Source organism: Periplaneta americana, chromosome 5 (genome assembly GCF_040183065.1).
Source record: "Periplaneta americana isolate PAMFEO1 chromosome 5, P.americana_PAMFEO1_priV1, whole genome shotgun sequence".
Classification (NCBI taxonomy): domain Eukaryota; kingdom Metazoa; phylum Arthropoda; class Insecta; order Blattodea; family Blattidae; genus Periplaneta; species Periplaneta americana.
Genome location: NC_091121.1, coordinates 118,825,317 through 118,838,485, shown reverse-complemented (window position 1 = coordinate 118,838,485; position 13,169 = coordinate 118,825,317). Strand labels below are relative to the sequence as shown.

Below are 13,169 nucleotides of genomic sequence, written 5' to 3'. Positions count from 1 at the left end.
GGTACTGGGTTGATCGAGGGAAAATGTCGGTGCACCGCATCTGTAACTTGATCATTGTCAAGAATTAACCATGTTTCCGTGATTGCTGATAAACGGGCTAGATGATCGAGAATGGTGCACACGGCCACTAGTCTCTTATCCTTTTAATCGTCTACTTACATATTAGGCTATATATTCTCGAACAAGAAGACTTGGCTTAGCGGTATGTTTAATTCCTCGTATGTTAGAAATATCAATGTCATCACTCGCGTAGCTCAGTCGGCTAAGGTGTTTACCTGCCGATCCGGAGTTGCGCTCGGGTGTGTGCTCGATTCCCACTTGAGCTGATTACCTGGTTCTTTTTTTTTATTCGTGGTTTTCCTCAACTGTAAGGCGAATGACAATTAATCCATAGCGAATCATCGGCCTCATCTCGCCAAATATCATCTCGCTATCGCCAATCCCATCACCAACGCTAAATAACCTAGTAGTTAATAACCTAGTAAATAACAAACTAAAAAAAAAACACTCGATGGTTTGATGGTAAATTGCAACCAAGTATTTCGTGGTTTGCCTTTTTTACTATGAACATTTCTTTATCAACTCTACACAATTTCTGTCACACGATGTGACTATAACACTGATGGGTGGATTGCTGCACTGTGAAAGACAAACGTCGCACGTAGTACCTGTTTCATGCATGCAGAACCAGTTCTCTGCCGAAGTGGGACCAATACGTGATGATGAGTCAAAGATGAGCGAGTTGCTTCGATGGTGCAAACAAAGTGAATCAAATAGCGTATGTAAGTTATTCGTAAGAAGCTTTAATGGTTGAAACAATTAAATTAATTATATTGTAGGTACTTTTCTTTTATTTTAAATGTCTTATCTGGACGTAACATACGTCAATACACTTAAAAAGAACACGAAGTAAAGGATTGTTTCCTTGAAAATTGAATCAAATTAAGAAAGATCTCTAATATAATCCATAAGTTATACGTGGTAATACAGTAGAACGGAAAGGAATTGAAATCAATCGCAGACTTATTGTTACGAATATCATTCCGATATCCATGTTGACTAATATGTCTCATAATGGAGCTCTAAATTGAATTTTCTAAGGGTGGTAATGACTTTTCCACAAAAGTAAACATTGTATCCTATTTTCTGTTTTCGGAAATAATCACTCTCCCAAAGGGTATTTAACGCCGTTGGTTGTCATGATTGCAGTTGTTTGGTTAAAATAGGATCTAACTAAGTTGTATTAATTCCTTGGGCATCTATGTTCTTTAAGAGAACATGGTATACAAAGTCACCACGCGAAATCGAAAGCATCTTTCACATCTAGGCTTACGATGACTGCCATTTCTCTTGCTTTCAGACTTTCTTCTATGAAGTCCTTCACTGCCATTGCAGCATCTATTGTGCTTCTTTGTGGTGTGAAGCCATACTGACTGCTGTTCATCAGATCATGAGAGTATGTATGTATGTATGTATGTATGTATGTATGTATGTATGTATGTATGTATGTATGTATGTATGTATGTATGTATGTATGTATGTATGTATGTATGTATGTATGTATGTATGTATGTATGTATGTATGTATGTATGTATGTATGTATGTATGTATGTATGTATGTATGTATGTATGTATTTTTTTAATATTAGTTGAACGGCATGTCCCATTACAATAAAGGTAATACTACATGCCTTGCTACCTGTATGTTTATAATACAACACATTATGTCTCGTTTCTGTCACTCTCTAGGCGTATGTAGCTCTGTTATTCTGTTGTGAAAGTTTGAGTCTTTCATTATATCTATTGCCTACTCTTATCTATCCTAGATTAAATTATCCTACGTTTACTCGTCTAAATTTATAACATTGACATAGTTTATGAATGTATGCGCATGTTCTTGCATTATTTTATGCTTTGTGAAAGTACACTTGCCAGTTTTCCTTAACATTTCCCGCTGGAACGCTAGTCTTTCTTTGTCCAATTTCGGGCACTCGTATGTATGTATGTATGTATGTATGTATGTATGTATGTATGTATGTATGTATGTATGTATGTATGTATGTATGTATGTATGTATGTAAGTATGTATGTATGTATGTATGTATGTCATCAAAATCATGTGCAATTTGTATATAATTAATAATTAATGTTATTAATGTTAATTAATAATTATTGTTAATGGTGGTTCTGTTACATTTCTGTTTCCAGGAGCCCACCCTTAACTGTATTTTACTATTTCCATGTTATATTTCATTCCACTTACAATCATTCTAGTTATTTCTTAACAAAAACTCTTTTCTTTGTATATCACTGGTCTACAAGCAAAAATCATAAGAAATAAAAATAGGTGGACTTAACTAAAATCGATATGCTGATTTCAAATATGTAACTAGTTTTCCTGTATGAGGTATAGCAGTAGTCGTCAGCACTCACTGAAATGTGCAACGGGTACGCGGTGCCGTCCCATGTACATCGTCGTGCAGCAGGGAGAGATAGAGAGCATAACCGCTAGCAGCTACGCAGTGCACTATGGTGCGCTGCGTTTTCAGCGGGTAAGAGATGCTAGCCCCATCGTGCTCTGTGCTGACGACCCCTGAGGTATAGTTTTGGAGATGACTCATATTTTATATATAATTTTCAGAAATAATTATTAAAGATCAGGATATAATGGCTTTTAATTTTCAAAGTTTAAATTCTCATAATAATTGTTTACAGTGCGTAAACACTTTTTTGGTGGTTGCTATTTACTCCTCCTCCAAGTTGTCTGTGGTAGGTCGCTAAAGTTTTTTTACAGTTGACGGTCCAATGGTATTTTGCAATGACGTTTACGGCCTCTTCAAGCAGCTAAACAGGACCATTCTGCCACTGACTGGAGACTTTTAATTGATTCCTTAGTGCGAAGTCTGAAAGCAGTTCTATTGCTTAATGGGAATACAAAACCGTCTATTCCGACAGGCCATTCTATCCACTTGAAGGAGACTTATGACAACATGAAAGTACTCTTGGACCCCATACAATATTATATTCATCAGTGGAGTATTCGTGGAGATTTGCACATCATGGGGATCCTTATGGGAATGCAAGGAGGCTTCACGAAGTTCTGCTGCTTACTATGCCTGTGGGACAGCAGTGCTACAGGTGAACTTTTTTGAGAAACAAGGTTGGGAACTGAGGAACATATATGAACCAGGAAGACACAGTGTTCAGAACATGCCTTTAGTGAATCTGGAGAATATATTTCTCTCTCCCTTCATATTAAATTGGGCTTAATTAAAGGTATTGTTAAAGCCAAGGCGAAGATAAATTCTAGGGAATTCAAGTTTTTGTGTGAAAGATTTCACCAACAAAATTACAAGAAATCATTTTCGTGGGGCCACAAATACGAGAGATCATGGAAGACAATGCATTTGGAGAAACACTAAATGAAGCGTGCATTTCCATCTATTTTTTTTTCGCATATATCAGTTGTAGGTGCCCTGTTTGACAATATTACGAAAGGTTATGAAGAAAGTGCTGCCCCAAATAATAAAGTAGTGCACTTTCAGGTTGTGCAAGTCACAACGTTGTATGTACTGTATAAAACTATTTTTATTCCTACTGTAAACTTTATAAATTGGTACTTATAACATTCTGGAAATGCACGCTTCAAATGATGAAGAGAAGGCTGCTTGGGAAAGTTTTGTTTAGGTTTGTAAAAATTTCTTGTCCAAAATAAATCTTCTGATTACAAAGAAGGCGTGGAAAAACTTTTGAGCTGTTACAAAGCATGTCGCATGTCATTAAAGCTGCATTTCCTACATTGTCACTTGGATTTTTTTCCCACAAAATCTAGATGAAATCAGTAATGGGCAAGGTGAAAGGTTTCAACAAGATATCAAGACAATAAAGCAAAGGTATCAGGGATTTTGGAATGACTCCATGATAGCAGACTTTTGCTGGATGCTGTACCGAGAAGATCCAAGCCAGGAACACTGCAGAAAGGCGAAATCATCTCATTTTTAACATGTGAGTGTGACATACTGTGATTAAGTCTAATTATGTCAGTATTAATTATTAGGTTGATGAAAACTTCTTTTATGTCTTACAAAAAATTTCCAGTCCAAGCAATAATTTACTAAATTTTTCAACTTTTGTTACATAGTGTTCTAAAAAAAAACTATACCTGACACAGAAAAACTAAGAACATTTTCAAAATCAGTGTACTGATGTGGTATAGAGAAGTATATTTTCATCTCCTCGCGCAAGGAGCGATTACCGAAAAACAGCGGTGGCGTTACTGTCTGTTTTGACGTATGTAGGCCCGCCGAGGGAGCGAGAGGTACGGGCTGATGGAAGTATTGCCTCTTCCAAGAAGATGGAAGTATTGCCTCTTCCAAGAAGATGAACAGATGGGGACATCGCCTGTGGAAATGAAGCGCGTAGCAAGAGAAAAGTTCGAAGATTAAACGCGCAACATCATGTTTACGAATAAAACAATGATACTCTGCGAGGAGAATGCTCCATCACTACATAATAAAATAAACGCACTTGGAACAAGACACGTATTCACATGCAGTGGAACTGAAACTAAAACCGTAAAGTAACTATCACAATGCAAGACTGATTCTATCGATGTCGTTTCTCTTCCGACTGTATTCTTAAATATCATTCAAGTTATCTCGTAACCTTTCCTGTCACCCGCTCTTCCTTATTGAATTGTTTCGTTCGCATTTATGTCATCGGTAATCCCTGCTTGCGAGACCTATTTATATATGTTTATACCTTAGTTTTCCCTTCACATTTTTTCTTTACTGTATACTAAAATCATTCGAGTTCCCTCAATTTTCTTCCGTTTACTGTTCTTTACAATTTTCTACATGCTATTTCTACATTTATTGTTAGTAATGGCTCCGCAATAAAAATTGTTCTTGTTATTTCATTAGTTGAAGTCTAGTATTCCAATCTCCATCATACAACCTGTATTGCTGATGCTTTTCATAGAGTATGTGAAGCAATAAAAATTGAATACCCTGTAGCAAATGCCTTCATACCCGAACTTAAGAAGACACTGACTATGGCTCCAAGTAGAATACAGGCTTGCCTTTAACTAAGTTTTCCATTGTAACGAGTTAGGGAACATGGATTTCCTGTGCTGTTTTCCTATGTGTAAGGAGTTTCTGATGTCCTAGGATGAAGCAGAATCTGCAGCTGTAGTACGAGCGAAGAATTTGCTGAGGTACCCAAATTTGGAGACAGAACTGTAGGCAGTGCATACGTTCAAGTTTACTGCAGAGGCCGTCGTGCGGCTGGAAGAGGACAGTTTATCCAAGGAGCCAAGGAGGTGGTGTGGGATGTGGTAGAAAAAATTTGACAGCATGCTTGAGAAAACTTCAAAAGAAAAACTTAGGCAAAGCTTATAAAAAAATCCTGACCTTGAAAAACTAGTTAAGTGCAGTGATTTGGAGTTCAGAGTCCTAACCAAGTATTCACCAGCAGTTTTCGTTGGTTCTGAGCGGTCATTTTCCTTGTACAAAGATATTTTACATTGAAAGAGACATAATCTGACCTTTAAACACACTGAAATGTTGAATATAATCAAATGCAATTCTTTCTTGATGCAGTAAAGTGAAAATAGAAGTTATTATGCTTCTCTTCCTTTATTCCGTTATATCCCTTTTCTTAAATTCTTTTTTTCGACAATATATTTTCCTTTTTTTCCTTCTTAAATTAATATTTTTTCCCTTTAAAACTGATCTCTAGTTATGGCACAGAGTATGTTCATAAAATAAAGTGACGGGTTATAAATAAATGGGAGGAAAGTAGGTATTTGTTTCAGTTCTATTTATTTTCATTATCGACATAACATGGAAAGAAATTAAAGTAAGCTTATGCGCTTGGTGAATTTTTTCTTGACATTTCTGTGTAGTAATGTTCACAATAAGTTATTATTGTTACGATTTTGATTTATTTTCATTAGGAAAGAAAATATGCACACATAATTACAACAATCAAAACATTTCACACATAACTTTGTCAATTATTTGTGTAAACTTGCCTACCATCTCAGTCAGGTACTTTCATACGATGATGGTTTCTGAACTCATGGAACTACACGCTAAATCACTTCGAGTAACATTCACGCAAATCAGTAATGATGTAATTAAAGTTAGCACTATAACGGTTGCATTTATTTAATTATATATATGACAGTCATTTATTGTGAATTATTTGAATGTTAGATATTATTATTATTATTATTATTATTATTATTATTATTATTATTATTATTATATCTTCCAAATGGTGTGTGATATGTTATCTAATGAAGACATATATTTTCCTTCAGCATTAGTAATAGTTAACTGCGTAATGAACACCTAGTAAATGTTTCAGAAGGCCATTTAGTATTATCATTTTTTAATATTCTTCTAACCAGCCTTGAACGAGACAATAGTTTTATTATTTAATCGGTATTTGACTTATAGGCCTGTGTGAGAAGAATGTTATAACGTTAATTTAAAATTACTATTCCGATCCTTTGGAAGTGAATCAAACCAAGACAGATGCTAGAGCCTGGATTGTGGGGAGTTTCAGACTGAATGGCAACCTATTTGCCTCGCTTGAATTCGACGTCAAATTTGTAGCAGCTTTTCCCGCAGTCACAGACTAACGTTATTGTTCCAGAATATTGTCCGGCAGCAAGACGAAACTTGTCCTTATACTTTGTTACGTCCACTTTCTCGTCTGGTGGGGCACAAAGCTTCATCTGAAATCAAAAAACGGCGGAAATACGTTAATGAATATTACAATAATTTATTATGTGTAATCTACGTGGGTTCAGTTTTCACCTACCTTCTTTATTGGACAGTTAGGATTAATATTTTTCTCCTTCAGCTTCTTTTGTGCTTCCGGATCTTGAGATGCTTTGGCTATTTCTTCGCAAACATCTTTTTCTCCTTTGAAAGGAACCATCATCCCTCTCTTCTTGACATCATAAACCACCTGGAAATAGATATAGTAATAACATTATTATTATTATTATTATTATTATTATTATTATTAATCGCAAGAGACAACTTACTTTGCAGCTTTCAAAATCCTTTGTAAGGTCGATGCATCCGTCTGCTGAAGCAAAACAATCTTTAGATAGCAAGGCATTTGGTTTATCCAGCTTGAATACGTTTTTGCCTTTTTCACATTCTTCAATTTTGTTGATTTTAACTTTATAACCATCCTGAAACAAACGATTAGTTTTACTTTTAGTTATTACATTGCAATATAAATAAAACTAAATTTCCTATAGGAACTGACCATCGTAACAAAACAATGTTTCAATACGATTTCAAACTTATTTTACACATTCATTATTCCCGTTTCCATTACTTGAATTTATCTCTTCACTCCGTTTATGGATAAATCTTCGGCTAGGGTGTAATGATTATCATGCTAGCCGTTGGGTCGAGATTCTGGGGCGTTAAGATTCTCAGCATGGTTTCCTGTGGCACGTAGGCAAGGCTGTAGATCCCGTGTAATATATTTACGCTATGTGGGCTTATAAATACTCTGTTCCTAATTAAAGACCCTAAACAAAATTTCTCGGAAATTTCTCGCCCACGTCGTCTTTAGTTGTTGAATAATCTCAGACTACTACAGTAGTACTATTACTGCTACTGCTGCTATTATTGCTACTACTTTTGGCTTTTAGAGAACCCGGAGGTTCATTGCCGCCCTCACATAAGCCCGGTATCAATCTTTACGAGTATCCTAAGCAAGATTAATCCACTCCCTATCATCATATCCCACCTCACTCAAATCCATTTTAATATTGTCCTCCCATCTATGTCTCCGCCTACTCAAAGTTCTTTTTCCCTCCGGCCTCCCAACTAACAGCTAGGTATATCCATTTTTGGATTCCCTCATACGTACTACATGCCCTGCCCATCTCAAACATCTGGATTTAATGTTCCTGATTATGTCAGGTGAATAATACATTGCGTACAGTTCTGCGTTGTGTAACTTTAGTCTATCTATTCTCCTGTAACTTCATCCCTCTTAGCCCCAAATATTTTTCTAAGCACCTTATTCTCGAACACGCTTAGCCTCTGTTTCTCTCTCAAAGTGAGACTCCAAGTTTCACAACCATACAGAACAACCATAACCGTTTTATAAATTCTAACTTTCAGCTTTTTTGAGAACAGACTGGATGACAAATGCTTCTCTACGGAATAATAACAGGCATTTTCCACATTTATTCTGCGTTTAATTTCCTCCCGAATTGCTACTATTAACGAGTAAAATTAGAGTGGATCAACTTTCAATCCGAAGAGGGGGAAGTAGGACACTGTCAAAAAGGGAGCCCTCAACTAATTGCAGAAGCGACAAGAAACGAGAGGAAAAATGAAGTACAGTCTTTCAAGAAATGCAGCCACTTTGCTAGTACTTGACAGCTGTTCATCATTATAATGAGAGAGTATATGCCCTACAATTAATAGTAAATGTAGTATAAAAATACAATAGGCCTACTTGCGTACATCCTACAGGGCGGAGAGTGTAGGTCCGTCTGAAGACTATGTTATATGACGTCAAGAACGGAGTCAGTGTCACTACACTGCTCTCCAATTATTAGGAGGTACTTAACTAGACTCTCGCTAATCCGGCCTCCTTCTAGTGTACTTTTACTGTAATAGTGTTGTGGAAAATTTTCACCGGTGCCATGTGTTATACTTTCTTTTTCTCTCGCTGTGTTTTAAATTCGCTTTAATTTGTTGTACTCTACTACTTATAGACTACACAATCACGCACATACTCACACACGGTTAAATATTATGTTTTAGTTAACGACGCTCGCAACTGCCGAAGTTATATCAGAGTCGCCGGTGTGCCGGAATTTTCTCCCGCAGGAGTTCTTTTACATGCCAGTAAATCTACTGACATGGGCCTGTCGAATTTAAGCACACTTAAATGCCATAGACCTGGTCCGGGATCGAATCCGCAACCTCGGGCATAGAAGGCCAGCGCTATACGAACTGCTCCAACCAGGTCGACTATAATTATATATATACAGGGTGTTTAAAAAATACGGGGCATAATTCCAGGTATGTTTTTCCCACATGTAGACAATCAAAATAGTTCATTACAACATGTGTCCGGAAATGCTTCATTTCCGAGTTATGGCCTTCACAACATTGAAATTCACCGGAACGTTTTTCTTTCCGCAGGTCGTTGTCATTACAGAAGATGTTCAAAATGTCCACCTCCTGCTTGAATACAGACCTCACATCGATGTCTCATTGACCTGCGAACACGATCCCAAACTTCAGGAGTATTGCTTATGTCCTCAGAACATGCCACAATTCGATTCCGAAGGGATTCCAAATCAGGCACCGGAGACGAATAAACCAATGATTTTAAGTGGCCCCACAAGTAGAAATCAAGAGGGTTCAGATCAGGTGAGCGTGGAGGCCAAGCAATTGGGCCACCTCTATCTATCCATCGATCAGGAAACCTTCGATCCAAGTACCGGCGAGACGTACGACTGAAGTGTGCAGGAGCGCCATCATGCAAGAAGTGAATGTGTTGACGATTGATCAGTGGAGTGTCTTCTAAAACATGAGGTATGGTGTTTTCCAGAAAGTTTGTGTACGCCTGCCCCGTAAGTCTGTTTACAAGTACATGGGGTCCAACTAATCGATCACCAATGATACCGGCCCACATGTTGAGGGAGAACCGCACCTGGTGATGAGATGGAACAGTTGCACGTGGGTTTTCATACGCCCATACATGCTGATTGTGGAAATTTGTTATGCCATCTCGTGTGAACTATGCTTCATCTGTAAATAATACTAAGTCAGGAAAGTTCGGATTTACACCACACTGCTGCAAGAACCACTGACAGAACCTAACTCGTGCAGGATAATCTGCTGGTCACAGGGTCTGTACACGTTGCAAATGATAAGGATACAATTGATACTCTTTCAACAGTCTCCAGACAGGCGTATGAGGAACATTGACTTGCAACGCTACCCTTCGTGTGCTGATAGGAGTCATGTTCACAGCCTCCAGAATCTCCTCCTGTACTTTTGGAGTTGTAGATCTTGGTCGTCCCCTTCCCAAACCAGGAGAGTTAAATTTTCCATACTCGCACAGATGGTAATGGTGACGTACAAATGTCTTCCGATCTGGACATTGTCGCTGTGGGTACCTCTCCTGGTACAAACGACGAGCCAGCGCAGCATTGCCGTCCGCCTTACCGTACATGAAGTGTATCTCTGCCAGCTCTTGATATGAATACATGTCGCACAGTCTAACGCCTACACAACACTGAATGTAACCTTCGTCTCAGAATGAACTGTCAGAGTGCCCTCTTAATGTCTCCTTTGACGGCAACGACCTGCGGAAAGAAAAACGTTCCGGTGGATTTCAATGTTGTGAAGGCCATAACTCGGAAATAAAGCATTTCCGGACACATGTTGTAATGAACTATTTTAATTGTCTACATGTGGGAAAATACATACCTGAAATTATGCCCCGTATTTTTGAAACACCCTGTATATATATATATATATATATATATATATATATATATATAGTCTATATATATAGTCTATATATATATATGTGTGTGTGTGTGTTTTGTGGGATTTAATCGTTTAATCTAACCGATTAATGGATCAATTTGTGTTGTAAGATTAATCGATCAAAAATATTTAATCGAATAATCGAGTCTGTTAAAATTAATCGGTTGTACTTGATATTAATTATCATTTTGTTAATGAAAACTCAGACTAAAAACTCCGACAACATTCGTCTCTCAGAAATTGCTTATTTCAAAGCACAATAGTACCGTTACTGCAAATTTTTGCACAAACACTTCAGAAAGAGTTGTAGATAAGAGGACAGTGAACTGACTACCCCTCAGTGCTGCTCATCGGAGTGACTACTACAGCGGAAGAATCGGAGATTACGAATAAAGCTCTCCACCGGTGATCTCCGGTACTACCGTAGGTGGAACAGGGGACATACGGAGGGATGCGGTGGTTCGGAGCGAAGCGACAAGGACGACCGGCGCGTACGGACTGACAGTATTTGAGAGTGGAATAAAATGGCACCAAATCGGATATCCGTCGCATGGAAGTTCTTTAATTTAGTTGAAGGTAATAATAAAGTCACACTGTAAACTTTGTGGGCAAATTTACTCTAAGGGTGGTGGAACTTCGAATTTGTTAGACCATTTGAAGCGATCGCACAATCGCGAACTTGATGAAAACAATTACGCAAAACATTTGACACGATCTCTTTTTAAATTGTTTTAGTGCTATTGTTCCCAAAGGCTCACAGTCTATGAAAAAGTCTTGAAATTTTTCTAAAACGTAACTTTCGAGGCAATAAAAAACATATGAAATATTTACAAGACGACTTGAGTTATATTTTACTGATTTGACAACTTGAGTTATATTTTACTGTTTGGATTAAAATATTTCTGAATGAAACTAAAGAAACATCTGGTAATAATGTAATTACAATTATCCTTAAGTTGATATACACTTATATTTTTATTACAGAGCAAGAGTGGCGCGTTTTAGAAGAGGCAGTTCAAATACTGACACCCTTTAACACAATAATCACAATCCTGTCCGGTGAAGAATCTGAATAAATTATCTTGGACAGTAAACTTTAACCCATTGATAGCCCACGTTTCTTTTGTTTCATTCTGAAGCTCCCTTAATATATTTTACGTTAACTAAACCGATTAGAATAATAATTAACAAACCATGTTTGCGATTAAACGAGAGTTTCTAGGAGAATTAAAGTATAAATGTTTACATTAGCTACTGAAAAGCTTTACTTCTGCGTTAGTTTTGCAGTTAGATTGAATGTTATTAATTTGATCAATGATATAAAACTAATACGGCTTTCCACATATACTATTAATTTCAAAACTAGAAAAAAAATCTGTCAGCTAACGTAGCACTTTAAGCAACACAAAAGAAAAGAGCCGAAGAAAGAGAGAGAGATTAACATAAAAGAGAGATTAAACAACAACAAATTAGAACTTATTTAAAAATATACGCGGACGTTAGCGGACTCGACTAACTACCTGATCCGATTAAAGGAATGCTCAGCGGAAAGTGTATGTCTGCGCCACAGCACATATACAATCTGCGCGGCATTAATCGGAGGTAACCGGAGGTCTCCGATTGAAAGCGCACAAACAACCGCACCGGAGAAAACCTAATTATAAGCAGCACTACTACCCCTATTGAAAGTTGAAATATTATGCGAAACCCTTATTAAGTTTTATGGTTCTTCAAGAAAATTTTCACCTTGTTGTCAGCTCGTCTTCCTAGCATATGAAATGCATACTTTTCTGGGATTCGTCCTCATCATCCCTTAGCCATGGCTACACTGTGTGCAAGTGAGAGACTACCTAACTATCTTCTTCTCTTTCTAAAATTTTGTAACCCGATTACAATAGGGCCAGTTTGCTGTTTTGTTGCAGTTAATGCAATTCCTTTACTGAGTTTGTATGCTAAAGAAAAAAAAAACAGATTTCTGTGGTCTGTAAAAAGTGAAAACTCCATAATAACATAAGAGAATTTGAGAGGTAAACTCTAGGAAACGTTTGGGTTTAAATTGAACAATCGTGTGAGAAGTGCTTGACAGAAAAAAAGGTTTTTCATGTTTCGTGATGCAGGAAACAGTGTCACTAAACGTAGAGCAGCACTTATTTCGGAGCATGTGAATGCACTCACATGTTTAAAATCATGGATGAAGCAGTATTAACTAGGTGAATCTTCATATTCTTTTTATTTATGTTTGTCAAAAAAATTCTCGGAGAAAGTGACACAATAAATTATGAGCCTCATAATAAATATGTTAGTAAATAACTAAAATAATTGTTTTGTAATATAATGATACAGTATATACAGATGTAAAACGTTTAATACTTATGCTTATCACAGAACACAAATTAAATGTAACAATAATTGTGCATTACGGTATATTAAAACATTTTTTCAAATCGATCAAAGCTGGATTAATTAAACAATAAAAAACACTATAGACCTAATCAACAAAACAAAACAACAACCATTCCACACAGTGCAACACCAGCATCTTTCGATATCACTAACCTATTCACTAACATATAGATACAAGACATATTACAGATACCGTAATTTCCCATAAC

At 36.9% G+C, this 13,169-nt stretch overlaps 1 protein-coding gene across 1 annotated transcript in view; it reads right to left on the bottom strand.

Annotated features, from left to right (window-relative positions):
- Positions 1-5,806: 5,806 nt before the first annotated feature.
- Positions 5,807-13,169, bottom strand: part of LOC138700106 (uncharacterized) — a 59,522-nt gene continuing 52,159 nt past the window's right edge. Inside the window, exons 2-4 of the mRNA XM_069826425.1 lie at positions 7,062-7,214; positions 6,833-6,982; positions 5,807-6,746 (exon numbers count right to left, since the gene is read on the bottom strand). Coding sequence (XP_069682526.1) covers positions 6,588-6,746; positions 6,833-6,982; positions 7,062-7,214 — 462 coding nt within the window. The 3' untranslated portion in view covers positions 5,807-6,587. The remainder of the gene's footprint in view (positions 6,747-6,832; positions 6,983-7,061; positions 7,215-13,169) is intronic.